This window comes from Camelus dromedarius, chromosome 7 (genome assembly GCF_036321535.1).
Source record: "Camelus dromedarius isolate mCamDro1 chromosome 7, mCamDro1.pat, whole genome shotgun sequence".
Lineage (NCBI taxonomy): Eukaryota > Metazoa > Chordata > Mammalia > Artiodactyla > Camelidae > Camelus > Camelus dromedarius.
Genome location: NC_087442.1, coordinates 52,610,659 through 52,625,800, shown reverse-complemented (window position 1 = coordinate 52,625,800; position 15,142 = coordinate 52,610,659). Strand labels below are relative to the sequence as shown.

Sequence of the window (15,142 nt, the reverse complement as noted above, 5' to 3'; positions counted from 1 at the left end):
GAAAAATCAGAGAGACTTTAACATAAGACATCCCACAATCACAGCACCAATTCAGATAGGTGGCCATTTCCTAGAGTAGGAATTATATATTTTCACCTTTCTCTGGAGAAGCTAATGCACCATTATCCTACTCAGTGTTACATAAAAAAGTCTCCAAGATCACCGCTTTGCTTGTGAAAGTCTGAGTTCTGCCATGGGGAGGTATATCCGATGATGAGAGAAACTCATTATCAGAAATAATGTCTGTTTTAATCAATATTAAATGCATCAAAAATTGGCTTTTAATGTACCTATGTACTTCAAAATTTCCACACCTTGACACTTACTTTGTTAATATTCTTATTCTTCCTTCATAGAACAAAAATGATACAATATGCAAAACATTAAACAGAATAGGGATCATTTGATGGTATCTGAGATGGATGTACCTGTGAGCCTCTGATTTGAGAACTAAGAGTCTAACTACTCTCTGAAAACTGCCAATGATTTACCTACAATACAAATAAAATAAACATCTAATTATTGCTTTCAGTCAAATCATAGAGATGGTATTTTCCTTCTACTAATTTTTAAGACTAAAACTATAGACAGAATGAAAGCTGCATTTAAAATCGGATGAGCCATTTTAAAAAGGGAAGTTTGCCAAAGCAATTTTAAATCTGTTTACCTAGTTCAACAGCGTATATGACTAAGAAAACTTTTAAACAATGGGAAAATAATAAAATGATTGAATTGACTTTATAATTCCTTTAAATTTTACTTGTACTCTCAATATTTTCCTAAGTGCCAAATTTCACTGATACACACACACACACACACATATATATTCCCTTTCTAGACCAATGGCCTCCTATTTCTCTTATGCTTTATTCAGGCAAGGTAGAAGTTTTTCTTTTTTTTTTTTTTAATCTTTCTGTGTCACTTTTCTGTAGTAAAGTTATTCAATAGAACAATTGTAATCCTAACAGTTTCCTCAGAAAACTCTCAGAAAGTCAGATGATAAAAATGCTGTGTGAGATCATGGAAATTATATTGTGTCTTCTGTGGTAATAGCTATAAATTTATTCATTGCATTTTTCAGAACAAACTACTTTGAAATTTTCACAGAAAATTTGAAGAAAAAAATTACCGAGCTGTCCAGGAAGCCATTTCCATCCGTGTCGTAGAGGCGAAACATGACTAGAAACAAAAGAGGTGTTGGAAGCAAGGTTACGGGCAAGGAAGATCAATGCTAGAATAAGGCATATTCTTTAAAATTTATTTTCTGTTGAAAACAAATACTGCTAAATCCTCTCCCTGTTCAAAGCAATTTATCTGTGGGATCATTTCTCAAGCTTTAAAAATGAACTAATCATTAATAAAAATACTGGATATCAAATATAAATTCTATCCATTTTTGTTAAATAGCTAGGAAACACTACAAAGCACCATTGTCCAAATTGTTTATTGTAAGATCATTAAATGGAAAGTCAAAAACCATCGAAGAGTTCAGACATTTAGACTCTGGATATTAAAGGACTGAGTGGGTAAGAAGAAAAAAATTGATTTCAGAGTCTAGAAATCAATTATAATTTGGAATGTGCCATTCACTATTAGATGAGCTTAGGGAAACACTGTTTTCTCATCTGTAAACTGAGAATAATCACCGTGGTAAGACACACATCTGTTGTGAAAGTTAAGTGAGGTGATAACACACAAATGCGCATCAGTAGCTCCAGGGCACTACACAAAAATAAGCCATTGTTTTCACTGATCCTTAAGCAGTATGGGAAAGAAAAAAAATTAATGCAAAATAAGGGAATTTTTCTGATGGAGGACTCCAAGACATAAATGTGTTATTATCATGGCTATCACAGTGTATTTATTTAAATATGAGATGTAGTTGCATAAGGTAATTCCTCTGCACCAATGAAACAAGGAGAAGGCCAGGGCTGGCTCCGTGGTAAGGCGCTCAGGAAAGCAGGGTGACAGGTCCCTGGCTGGCCTGGGGACTCCCTTGTATAACTCGCATGCCCCAAGACCACAGAAGAGGCTGCAGAAGGAGTGAAAATCATAGAGGCAGAAGTCCCAGACGTCAAATGAAAGACATAAGAGGAAAAAAAGAAATTGGAAAACAAGAAAATAAAAAAATATATATAATAACTCAAAGTTCTGTCTTATAGTTTTCACATCCAAAATTGGTGATTCCAGAAAGACTGAACAAGTAAAATTAAGGAAAAGGTAACTAACAATGAAAAGATGAGAGAACAGATGGAGAGCTCAAGTTTTCAAACAGAATTTAGGGCAGAGGGTTAGGGAGCTAGTTATAAAAGAATAGAGAAACCAAGCAAGCAAAGAAAATATGGCAGTTATTAATGCCGTGGAAAATAAAAACATTATTTGGCTCGGTAATCCTATAGGCCCTTTCCCTTTTAAAATCATATTTGAAAAATATTGATAAAACTAATCTATCTCAAACATTACAGTAAGACTATTCTTAGAATTTAAAAGTAGTTAATCTCCAAGGTCAAATGAATCACTGAACAAATAGGTCTTTTTTTAAGTTAAAAAAATTTTTTTTAGATCTTATTTTTAAAACCAACATAATCAGGATATAGATTTTTAGGTACAAAAGTAATGTAAGCCCAATACGAAAAGTAAACTGTCAACATGATAGATTCCAAAGGTGGGTCCCTGTTACAAAGTTACAAACTAGTTTAACCCACTGTTTTTCTATTTTTGAGCTCATGTAATTATACTTTATGTAGAAACAATTATGTGCCCACACATGAATTTGGTTAAAAGATCAAAGGAAAGGCACATTATGTAATATGAGGGTAATCCTTTATACCTAGAATTTGTGTCTTTTACAAAAGATTTGCAAGTTTTTATCTATTTGTTTTCTCATTGAATGTTCTACCCTATATACTGGTGTTTTTGTACTTTGCATAATGATATAGAAATATTAATATGGAGATTGTTTTTAAAGATTGGAAGATTTTTTAGAAGGCATTTAAGCCAGAATTACTTTACTTCATAAATTTTTTACTGTTTTATATATTTCGAGACCTACTTAATAAACCATAAGGGTAGAGGGGAAAACAATTTGCTTAGAGTTTTTGACATCTAACATACCGCTCCAATATTTTCCCCTTTTTTTCACAAAAGGAACAATAATAAAAACAAGGAAAGGTAGCTTTGCAGAATAAAAAGAACACTTAGTCAGTAGGTAAAAAATCATGCATTTCAATCACTGGTAGCTAAACTGCTGGTGTAATTAATAACCCCTCTCTCTGGGCTTTAGTTTTTCCATTGACACTAGAGGAATATTGACCAGATGATCTTTAAGGTTTTTTTCAATGTCAAATTTCAGTGGTTCTAAGATTATTACTGTACATAGCAGTAACTTAAACATACAGGTTAGTCTTCATTATCTGTCTGTCAATGATCTATTTTCCATATATTTTCTTTTTTTTAGTGAACATATTTTCAGTAAATGTAAACTAACTTAAAAGTTATTCTAGTTAAGTCATTAATAATTTGATAAACACTAACCCAAATGTGAACACCAAGTATTTTAAACTATAAATGTAGTATTATTTAATGCCTGAAATAGTTCACTTTGTTTTTCTCTTGTCAAGCACCCATCGACTTCAATACAATCATTTAACTGTCATTTACTGAGCATCTATCTTTTGAAATACACACACACAAGGGGTAGGTGCAGTATGAGAAGTTATACACAGTGCGAGGCTACAAGGAAGGAGAGCAAAATGAAGATAGCAAGGTTTCACGATGCGAGCCAGGCTTCAGGTGTAGACTGGACTGACTACGATCCACAGTAGGAAAGATATACACCTCCAGAAAACGCACATTATAAGCAAAGGCACGAAGGTGGAAAAGTTCAGTTTGTCTGACTGAAAAGTGGATTCTTGTAACTGGGACACTGCTGTGCATGTGTACGGGGGTCAATGCCAAACGTGAGACTGGCCAACTAGGTTGGGGTCAAACTGTGGAGTGAGATTAGTTTACAGACGCTACATCAAGGACTAACTTTTATGTACTGTTCAACAGGGAACTATCAAAGGGACACGCTTATCCTGAGTCAAAAGAGAAAGAGGAAAGACACAGAGTTTGACAAGCTTTAGGTAACATGAGAGGAAGTTGCAAGAACTGCTATCTAGTGAGTGAGATGATGATTAAATACGCTGGGGTTTGAAGCCAGGAAACAGCCAAACAAACCTATAACTAGAATTCGATGGCCAGACAAACGCTGAAGGCACTGGAGGCCAGCTGAGGTTTCAAGTAGAGATATAATCCACAGAGTTGCACATTTTTATTTCACTAGATCTCTGCCAAATCAGTATATGAGCCAATACACTGGGTGCCCGAACTAAGTGAGAAAGAACGACTGACACCGTGGACTATGGAGTCAGCCTGCATTTAAAGGCACTGGGGGCCCCAAAGAAGCAGACAAGCTCAGGAGGAAGGGAAGCGGGCAGTGACAAGAATTCTTAGCTGACTCTTATTTCACTTAACATGTATACAAACTAACAATGTGAAGGAACGTATGTGAGCAAATATTGGTTCATTTAATCCCCACGGCAAACACAAAAGACAGACATTATTATGATGCCATTTTACAGCTGGGGAAGCTGAGGCCTGAAGAGGTTTTAAACATGTGCCCAAATCACTCAGATAGTAAGTGTCAAAGCCAAGACTCACTCAGTTAGTGAAATGAAGAGTCTAGGCTCCTAAGCACTGTGCTATATCCTATTTACATTAAACTGGGAAAGTGAGAAGTGAACGTACACTGTGGTCAAAGTGAAATACTAGGGTTTAAAAGTTTAGGATAAGAGCATTCTTGGGAAATTACAAGGCTTGGGGGCACTGCAACAAGAGTCAGTGGCTGAAAGAAGACAGAGGGGAGGTGACAGAATTTAAGGAATGTAAGGAGACTCAGAGGGATGTACTGAAAGGCTCTCCATAAAGGGCTGTAGTTGGTTTGAGGTGAAGAGGGCGTATCAGCCCTGATACAACGTTCTCATCTGTGCACCAGGGCGGCTGGTAATTAACACCAGCAAGGAGAGAGAAAAATAGGTTCCGCTCCACAACCTCAGCGCACGCACACACATACACTCACACACACACACACGCACTTTCTAAGGGTCCACGGGAGCAAGTGGATAAACACCTTTCACCTGAAAGGGCCTCAGTACTGGCAGTGAGCTCAGTGAGGAACTAGCACGGAATGAAGGAAAGCAGCATAAGAGATGACATATGATCAGTAGGAAGTTCAAGAGCTTTTGTTAGCTTCCTCTCAATGCAAAGAAAAACCTTCATTCTAAACACTTTGTAAATGCCTGGCAGAAAAGCCAGGTGGGATAGGAAGTGGTGGTGAGCTCTGAACAGATTTATGAAACGTTATTTGGGGAGGGAAGTCTTCCTTTTATAAACATTTAAAACAATGATACTACTTTTTCTAATAACCCAGGTAAAAGAAACTGTCAAATACGGCCACCATTCAAGTCCAAGAAACAATTGTCATTTCAGATGACTTGTGTGATGGTGTGTGTGTGTGTGTTTTCATAGGACAGAAGGAATGCCATAAACCAATGCTTCTCAAAATGTGGTCCCTGGAGTCAGCATGGCCTGAGATGCAGATGCCAAGTCCCATTCCAGACCTGCGGGATCGCGCTTCCTGCAGTGGGGGCCCAGCTTGCTGTGTGTTCATAAGCCCTGCAGGTGACTCTTATGTGTGATAAAGCCCAAGAACCTCTGGCCTCAGCCAAGGTGTATATACTTCTTTCTGCTTAGCTACTTGGAAATTAAGATTCAAAAACAGTACTCACCTACAAATGTTAATTATATTGGGTGCTTGATCATTATCTATTTCTGTGTTAAGTTAAATTATTTTCTTCTTTTTTTTCCTCTAGTATATATTGTGTCCGTTGAGTCATAACTATTTTGGAAATAAGTATATATTAAATTAACAACCATCAAATTTCTTTAAATTCTTATTTAAATAAAAAACCTTTATTGAAAGACTCTATAATTAGAATATGTGGAATTCCTAACAATGTTAGGAATTTTTAAAGGGTGATTGTAGAAGGGAAAGACGTGTAAGTGTGTGGCTAAGAAACCGAGTGAAAGAAATGGATTCTGATCTAACTGATGTAGGAAAGGGCTACGCACTGGCATTTAAAGAACCAAGCAACCAACCAAACACACAAAAGCAAGCTCCAGATGATTAAGGACCAGGTTAAGGTCCTCCCAACCTGAAGACAGTAGAGAAGAGAACTAGAACAAAGCTGGAACCTTAATGTGCCTCTGAAATCGAAATTCATTTACTCTGAAGACTCTGGGGGAAATCGCAGTAATAGAGCCAGGCTGTCACAACTCCATGAGAAGAGTCTAAAAAATGGCTAAGAGAAAAGGAAAATGCAACCGCACCTGGTATGAGCTTGGAAAGAGCTGGAAACCTCAAAGAACAGAGGGAAGGGGACTGATAACACTGAAGAAAGGTAAGCGGCAGGTCAGGTTTGATGTGATTCATCCTGGTTTTTTCTTTTATCGTTTGTGGGTTAACAATTCTGCCTTATCACTGTGGACAAAGACTGTTGATTCACAGATGCAAACTGAGGACTGAAAACATGCCTCTTAGGATTTCTACCTAGGATTTGTTTTTAAAAACATACACACAAGTAAAGACAATATACACACACATACAGATACATACACACATATAGATACACATGTGTATATACATACACACAGACACACACATATAATACTTCCAGTTGACCTAAAAATAATTAAGTTGGAACACAAAGACCATGTTGGAGAGAAGCGATGGTGCCTTTATTTATTCTCAGATCTGGAAAAGAATATTTGTCTCTGTATTTTTAAAATCATCCTAAACATGGTCCTGATAACACCTGAGAAAACTCTCTGGCCATGACCTCAATAGAAACTCACTGAGCAATAATATTTATTTTGGAATGAGAGTGTTCTGTAGGTTCTTAGGAATACAAATACATCTTGAAGTGCAAATATTCAACATTTACAGCTAATAAATACGCATTTGAAGAATGATGTTCATGTGGTTTATTCATAACCTAAGCAGGCATGACTCAAATATTATGGTAAATTCTTTGTTAGTAGGATACAAATTATCAACAAGTTACTGTGAAATTTAATTAAACATACTATCTAATAATTCTGAGATGTCACAATGTTCTATATCTGCTTCAAGAAATATCACATTTAGGGTCCATTATCTTCACTATCATTTCAGTAGCAAGAATTTTTAATTCATTTGAATGATATAAAATATAATGAAGTTAATCAGATTATGGAACAAACCATCAGCTCTATATCTGACAAGGGCTTTGGAGACAGAATAGATGATTAAATCATCATGCTTAGAGTAAAGGTTTGATGTTCTTGCCTTGCAATGAGTACAGTTTGCCACCAGAGGGGGCACTGTCACTGTATTTTATAAAAGAGCAATTATTTCCTTTCAACTAGATAGAAATTCTCTGACACGCCTGCTACATGGTAGAAGAAACAAAGCTTTTGTTTAATTATTTATAATATTCAGAGTCTAATTGCTTATAATATTCAGAGTCAAATCCTAGAATTGAAACTCTCATGTTTGGCTAAAATTTAAGAAATTATTTGCCCCTAGTAAAGAAAATTGGTGATGAAGATTTCAAGGAAGATTTCCAGAGAGAGGCTCAAGTTAAGTGCGCAGGGGGAACCTCTTTTCTGACTAACAGGAAGATCCCTTCACATACTAGAAATAAATGTTTTTTTTTTCCCCAAAACAACTCAAAGGATAGCTTTCAGTATCAGCTTGTTATCAAACTGGGTAAGATCTTTAAAATGTCATTTGACAATCATGCTCGAGAAATACTCAGTAATGAGTGGTACTTCATCAACAATAGCCTAAAATTGATAGATTCTTAATATCTTGTAATGGTCTGATTCTCAGTTGGAGGGATTTATTATTATTATCATTAACCAAGGTCACTTTATTTAATAAAAATTTAGACAACCACAGTAGATGCGATTTTAAGTTTGTCCATTCCCAGTCCCTTCCCCCACCCAACCGTGATAAATAAACTAAATGAAGAAGCACATACACTCCAGTTTATCCTCAGGTCTTCCTCTTTCAAGGAGAGACAGGTAACAGACAATGTCCTTCAGATGGATCACTTCTGGGGAACACGTATTTGCCGGAGAAGTGCGGGGAGGCGTGATGGCACCTTTACTCATTCTCAGACCTGGAAAAAAAAATATTTGTCTTTATAGTCTTAAAAATATTCATAGTGTTCTCAAACAAAAAAAAACAACAAAGAAAATAGAGAGAGACTGCCTAGAGCATGTAGCAAGCTGTACATCTTCTTAGACATAAAATAGCCAAATTCTCTGGTCTCCAGCACAGCAGAGACCGACATTCTATGGCTTCTGTAAGTAATGGGGAGCTCTTTGGGATCCGTGGACACGGGGACTGCTCTGCCTACCCACCGGAGGGTGTCCGGTCAGGCTTCTATTGCCCAGGCTGAGCTGGCAGACAGATTTCAAAGTGTGAGGAACTAGTTTCCTATTCCCCTTTCTCTGCTTTACACACTGACAGCTATAAGTCAGCTGGGGAGATTGATAACCGGTCTTCCACAAAAATCTAAAGGACTGTGAGTCTGTCACAATAAGATTTTTATGTTGATAATCAGGAATCATTCATACCTAAAAGCATGTATTTATGTCAAATATTTGCCAGCCTCATGAATAACACATCCTTTTTGCCATCAAGGAATTCACCCATAAGAGAGAAAGGGAACGTAAACAAAAATCCGGATAAATATGACAGGTTTAATGAGGGAGGTAACAATATAAACTGCTGTTTGGTTTTAATATGGTCCACACACCTTGTTTCTGACAACCACTCACTGCACCTACTCTAGGACAAAGGTAGAGAACTCGAGTGCCCGTTCACAGCAGCGGATGACTGCAGATTACCTGGCCGATGACAGTTACACTGAAACTCTTTCACAATAGTTAGTTCCATCTTACAGAGAAGCCTCGGAAACCAGATCATACATATCTGAGAAGGTCTGCAGGTAAATCCCAATTATTCTTTGAGGTACACTTGGCCCTATAAAAGGAGTTTGGGTGAGATGGCTCATGGGCTGAATGACTATTAGAATCCCAGTCAACCAGGAGTTACTGGAAGGGAGAGAATGATCTTAGGCAAACACAGTTCTACCAGCCTATCATTCACCAGCACCCCTCCGCCTGGCCACGTCTTTCTCTAGTCTTTTTCCTATGACGATAACTGACTGAACACCTGTCCTCTCCTTCAGCCACCTCAAGATATCCAGGTACAAAAATGTAATGCATTACGAAAAGTCCTAAGTTAATTAATTTAATAGTCACAATGCTACTGCTAATAACATGTGCCGTTTATCGAGTGCATAATCTGTGGCAGGAACCGTACTGGGCACTTTAACATGTATCACCTGACTTAATTCTCCCAGTAACCCTGTGCTGCAGACTGCACTAGTCCCATTTTACAGACGAGAAATAGACTTGGTGAGATGAATTTCCCAGAGTTCCATAACTAGCAAATGCATCCTCTTTAGTCTACACTGATGACTTACAGACTATTTTTATTCAAGGCTAATAGTAAGAAAAAGTAAGAAAAAACAATTTACATCTTGATCCAACACAAATACACACACACACACACACACCAGTAAGTATCATGACGGATCCAATATTTTCTATGTTAACCTATTCATCCTCTTCATTCTTAAAATTCTGTCAAAGACCCCCTAAATTGAATTTATTACCCACTAATGGGTCACAATCCACAGTATGAAAAACACTGCTTTATATCCTTCCTTCATTTCTTTACCAAAATCTTACTTATTTCAAATACGTCATGTTTCATACTAATCCTACTTCTATTTGTAGTTATTGAACAAGATATATATGTATTATAAATTGATTTCCCTCCTTACCAGAAGTGTCACTGTATATCTGATTCAAACGGACAAGGGTAATTTTTATAAACCAAAGGCAGAGCATTGAAGGCAATCTTGAGCTTTAAAAAAAAACCCACCTGACTAATCCCCACTAACCAACTAAAGCCCAGCCAGCTGCAGGAGTAAGCAGTCCCAGCTTATGACGAAAGGCGTTCTGGCGTTGACCCCTGACATGACTATAACTTCCAGCCTTGGAGAGCACCGCGCTTGAATTACGGCTGCATAAACTATGACCTAACTCATCCTGCCTGGTGAGCTAATCCTCTCTTCTGCGCTCCCCCTGATGGCACTGAAATGATGTCATCAGCTCGATTTAACTTTCTCGCACAGAAACTCAGCCCCAAACAAAAAAAGAATAAAAAGTGCACGCCATCACGTTCATTAGGAAGCACGTCGGAGGTACTATACACGTCCACGTATCAATGTTCACTTATCTATGATCCTCCGCATTTATAAAACGAAGGCAGATGGAATTTCATTATCAGCTTTTGGAATGCTAAATATAGATCATTGGAGAATGTGGGTCTCACATGATTTTCTGTTTGCCTTCCCTGTACGTAGCGTGTATACTGAACGTGAACACAAACAGATTTAAATGTGACACTCCTTTTTGGAAGAAACATGTTACTGGACTAAATTTATTTTTGTTTGACAAAATGAGTGGACTATTTCCCATTTTCTGTTCATGACATGTTGTTGTAAACGGAAAGCTGTACCATGCATTTAGCTGTGCCACAGTTTTACATTGAAAAGAAGAAAGGGTGGGCACAGGTGACAACACACAATGGAGAACTCACTGCCTTTTCCTCAGTCCAGTTTCAGCCAAATTTGGGAGGGAAAATATATACTTTTTGCAATGATTTACAGGGTGCATCAAATTAAAAAAGCATCCAAAAACCCTTTTCACGATTACTTCACAACAACAAAAAAGTTATAGAGCTGGACTTTACTAAATGTTGAGGTAGTGAAGTGAAGAAGCTCACAGGTTTGTTCCTGTTCCTAATGCCCATCCCTGGACCAGTCCACTGTCTGCTCCACAGCAAAAGATGTTCATGTATTTTCACTTACTATTTTGAAAGCAGGCCCTGGGGCCTCAATCTGTCTTCATAGAGGTTATTTTTTACACCCTACTCTACCCTTTAGGATTTTCTTTCCTGCTCCTCAGTCTGGCTGTAGGTCGTTCCCCCTACTTATCTCCCTCTGGGGAAGTTCACAGCCCCCGCGAAAAGCCCTTTTCCTTTTAAGCCGTTTGTGCTTGTGGGTCTGCAGAGCACAAAGCAGGCCACGCAACGGCCAGCAGGCCGCAGCAAGCCTCGTCTCCGGGCCGCCGCTCCTCGGCGAGCAGAGGTGGGAAACGGACCCCAGCGCTCCTCATGAGCAGTAACAGCCTCTGAAGAAGAGGCTCCGAAGTCGACGTCCCTTTAGCAAAGGCCGTCTCAACCCATCCATCCAATCCTCAGTGAAACCCTCTTCAGTGTTAGAAGTGTACATGAAGCTAGGTCAAAAGCACTCTTTCTTTTGCCTCAAAAGGTCAGTATTCAGCTCAGAAATTCATGTGATTGACACGCAATATGCAGGTTCTCTGACTTGCCCGAGGTTAACTGTTTCCTCTGACTATCACCCCACAAAAGTGAGGCAAGTGTCTGCGCATATACACACACCATTTCTGTCCACACACCCAGAGACACGTATAATATATACTATGATGGACAACAAAGTACAAAACAAAGTGAAAAATAGGCACTGTAATTAGTCTGTTCTATTAGAAATAATTATCTTATACTTTGATACCATGTTTCTGTTTTTACGATGATTTCATATATATATATAAACATTGTTCTCTTCAAAGCTTTAACCACAAAAATAGTAGGCGTTAGTCAAATGGAATATTGCCTACTACTATTATATTCTTCAAACACATGATTTTCATTACATTGAAATGAAACCATTTCTTTAAACGATACCCTAAAAAGTTTTGTTCTAATAGACACTTTTAATTGCAGTGTCAAGGTTCAATTATTAGCAAATAAGTTTTAGGTACATCTTCAATTGTCGCCTCTGCTCCAGTTTATTTTCCAACACCTGCATTCCAGATAATGAAAATGGCAGGATTATCTCCACAGTTTCCCCTTTATCTAGTAAAAAGAAATTTTCAAAACTAGTAACGTGAATTACATTTCTAAATTTATAAGGCAATAAAACACTGTGGCAATCTGGCTCCTCCACTTTTTCTTCAGGTTTAGCATGCAGAAACTTATCAGGCTCGTGAAGCAATTTGTCACACAGTGTAATCATGTCTCATACTTCCAATGTCCGTATTAGTGGTCGCGATGAGTAGAATAATCAAGAGTAACAACAGTTATTTAATATTATCATACATTTCATGATATTTAGACTTAGCCTTTCAACTACGCTTGTCGTAGGATAGTATTATTATTTTTTTAATTTTTTATACTTGGACAAAATGGCAGCAAGATGGGACAGACTGGGTTATAAATCGATACAAAATTTAAAATAGATGGTGATTCCTCATAAAGCGAGGACAGGCAATGGGAAACAGTCCCTGACAAGAGACTGGAGGCAGCAAAATCCCTCTAAGGGAATGACGTGGGTTTCATCTTTTTGGACGTCGGCAGAAATACCCAAACAAGCAATTATAAGGAACAGGGCGGGAAGCGGGTCTTTGGGGGTGACGTTCTAAGAGCAGAACCAGCTCCGTGAAGGAGCAAGTATAGGAACACTCCTGACTGGGTCCCAGCAGCACTCTCGCCCGGGGGGCTTATCTGATCCTGCGACTTAATCTCGGAGGGCAGAGGGTGCAATGTCAGAGAGCAAAGGAAACTACTGACGGTCATGGAGCAATTCCGGGAGGCAGCAGCTGAGGACAGGCCAGCAAACGCCAAACTTGGGGCTCTTTTCAAAAGCAATAAAAACAAGAGCTGTCCCTATCAGTCCTGTCCAGTAGAATATTCTGCAATGAAATGTTCTATTTATGCATTGTTCAATACAGTAGTATTAAGTTGCTGAGCATGTGAAATGTGCCCCCTGTGAATGAAGAACTGATTTTTTGTTTTCACTGAATCTTAATCAATTTACCAAAATGCAGATGACTGTCTCCAGGTAGAGAACTGAGAGGTGGTTGAATCGCTCTCGGTTCCTTGAATAGACCTAAGCATGGGTATAAAACCACAGCATATGGAAAGAAGTCATGCTACCAAAACTTCTGTATTTGTCACATTTAAAAATAAATTCCAATACTACTTCTTAAATTTTACTATGCCCTTGGAGAATGTATGACACCTCAGGGAAAAAAAGACATTGAATTTGACCTTTATCCTGTGTTTTCAACCTAAAATACAGGATACTTGTGACGTACCTAATACATTACACGACTCAGTCCCACAACACCCAGTAAGATAGACGTAATTATCTCCACTTTACAGTGAGCGAACAGAGGCAAAGACAAGTAGTGCGTTCAAAAGGCAGCTCCAAGTGGGATTTTATGCTCTAAGTAGAATTCTGTGAGGCTAAGGAAGGAAAAATAAATCAGAGGAATCTGTCTCCTGCCTCTCAATAATGACCTTTTGGTTTTAAGAGTCTGGTTTTCAAGACTCTTGAGAATACACACATTGATTATTTCATAAACCTTTGAAAGGAAATTAGAAATCCTAGCCATGGCTGAGAGCTCTAAACTTCCATTCCGATCAGATCAGTCCTTGGGCCATCCGTTAGAATACATGTTTGTGAGAAGCGTGTGTACATGTCGAATAATTAGAAACGCGAATTTGGAACTCTGGAGGCATAAGAAATAGAACAGCTGATATAAATAGATGCTAATTGGCCAAAGGATAGAAATTCTTTTGTTTCTGGAGCATTTATATGTAAGGTGCACAGACTATAGTAGTAGTAAGTATATCCACATTAATAAATGTACAAATAAATTTTAAATGCCTACTGTGCGCCAAGGATCTTCCCACCTCATAGCCTTATTAGACCCAACAGACCTGTGAAGCTGCTTTACACAACACACACGTGTGTGCGCAAACACACACACATTTTTAGTATCCTTAAGACACTTCTGATAAGAGTAATAGTTCCTTCTCAGCACAATTAATGAAGCATGTCTTTCGGCAAGAACATTCAGTCAGGTCATTTGGCAAAAGAACATTTTCCCCAAGGTTTAAGTACCTCCTTCTCAACGTATGATTTTCTATTCTTAACTTGGTCAACTTCCTGAGGGGCAAAAAGGTATTGTTTCTCCTTTTCTGTCTAAAAAAAAAGAACTTGTGGTGTAACTCTCTGGTTGTCGAGAAAACCTAAAAAGAGCTAAATACCATTATTGATAGACTAACTTCACAGCACAAATCAATTAACTACTGCCACATCAAATGGGCACTGAGAGGGGACCAAAGATAAAGTACCCTGACTTTTTCAGACAGAGTTTTTATTATTCTCAGTCTTACATATCTTCTGCCCTTTTTCACACCTTCAGCCTCCTCTGCCTTCATGAGAGCCTCCACACAACTGACATCGTGATAATTTTCTGGCTTACATCCTTATAATGACTCTCCAATTCCTTTCGGATACAATTTAAAACAGCATGGCGGACAACACTCTTCCCCACGGGGTCCTGCCTGCCCGTCTGTCTCTTCTCGGCTGTTCCCCTCCAGTCATTTCACCTGCCCCAGCCGAGCGGAGGCACGGCACAGACCCAGCCTCTCGCACTCCCAGTCAGTCCACGTCCCTGCAGCTCCCTCTCACCCCGCCAGGACCGCTCCCCCCGCCCCACCTCCAGGCTGTGACCCCATGCTTCCAGGGTCTGCTCTGGGACCATCAAAAATGACCTCCTTATGACCCTGATCCCAGGGTCAGTCAGGCATGAGAAACTTGAGACTTTCAGTCATCTTCAGCCCCCACCTGCACCTTCTATCTGATTCATCTTTGCCAACAGCACTCATTACCAGTCAACATGCCACAATTTTTTACTTGTGTGGTAGTCTTTCTTTCCCCACTAGAACGTAAATGACTGAGGGGGAAGCAGCTCTGTTTTGCTCACTGATGTACTCCTGGGATTTCAATAGTACCTGGCACACTGTAAGTGATCAATAAATGTT

At 38.7% G+C, this 15,142-nt stretch overlaps 1 protein-coding gene across 7 annotated transcripts in view; it reads right to left on the bottom strand.

The window, feature by feature from the left end:
- Positions 1-15,142, bottom strand: part of DGKB (diacylglycerol kinase beta) — a 637,574-nt gene that overhangs the window by 423,897 nt on the left and 198,535 nt on the right. For all 7 annotated transcript variants that reach the window (XM_064487528.1, XM_064487529.1, XM_031454980.2 and 4 more), the window contains 2 exons: positions 8,127-8,267; positions 1,130-1,179 (listed from right to left, as the gene is read on the bottom strand). In XM_064487528.1, the coding sequence (XP_064343598.1) occupies positions 1,130-1,179; positions 8,127-8,267 (191 nt within the window). The remainder of the gene's footprint in view (positions 1-1,129; positions 1,180-8,126; positions 8,268-15,142) is intronic.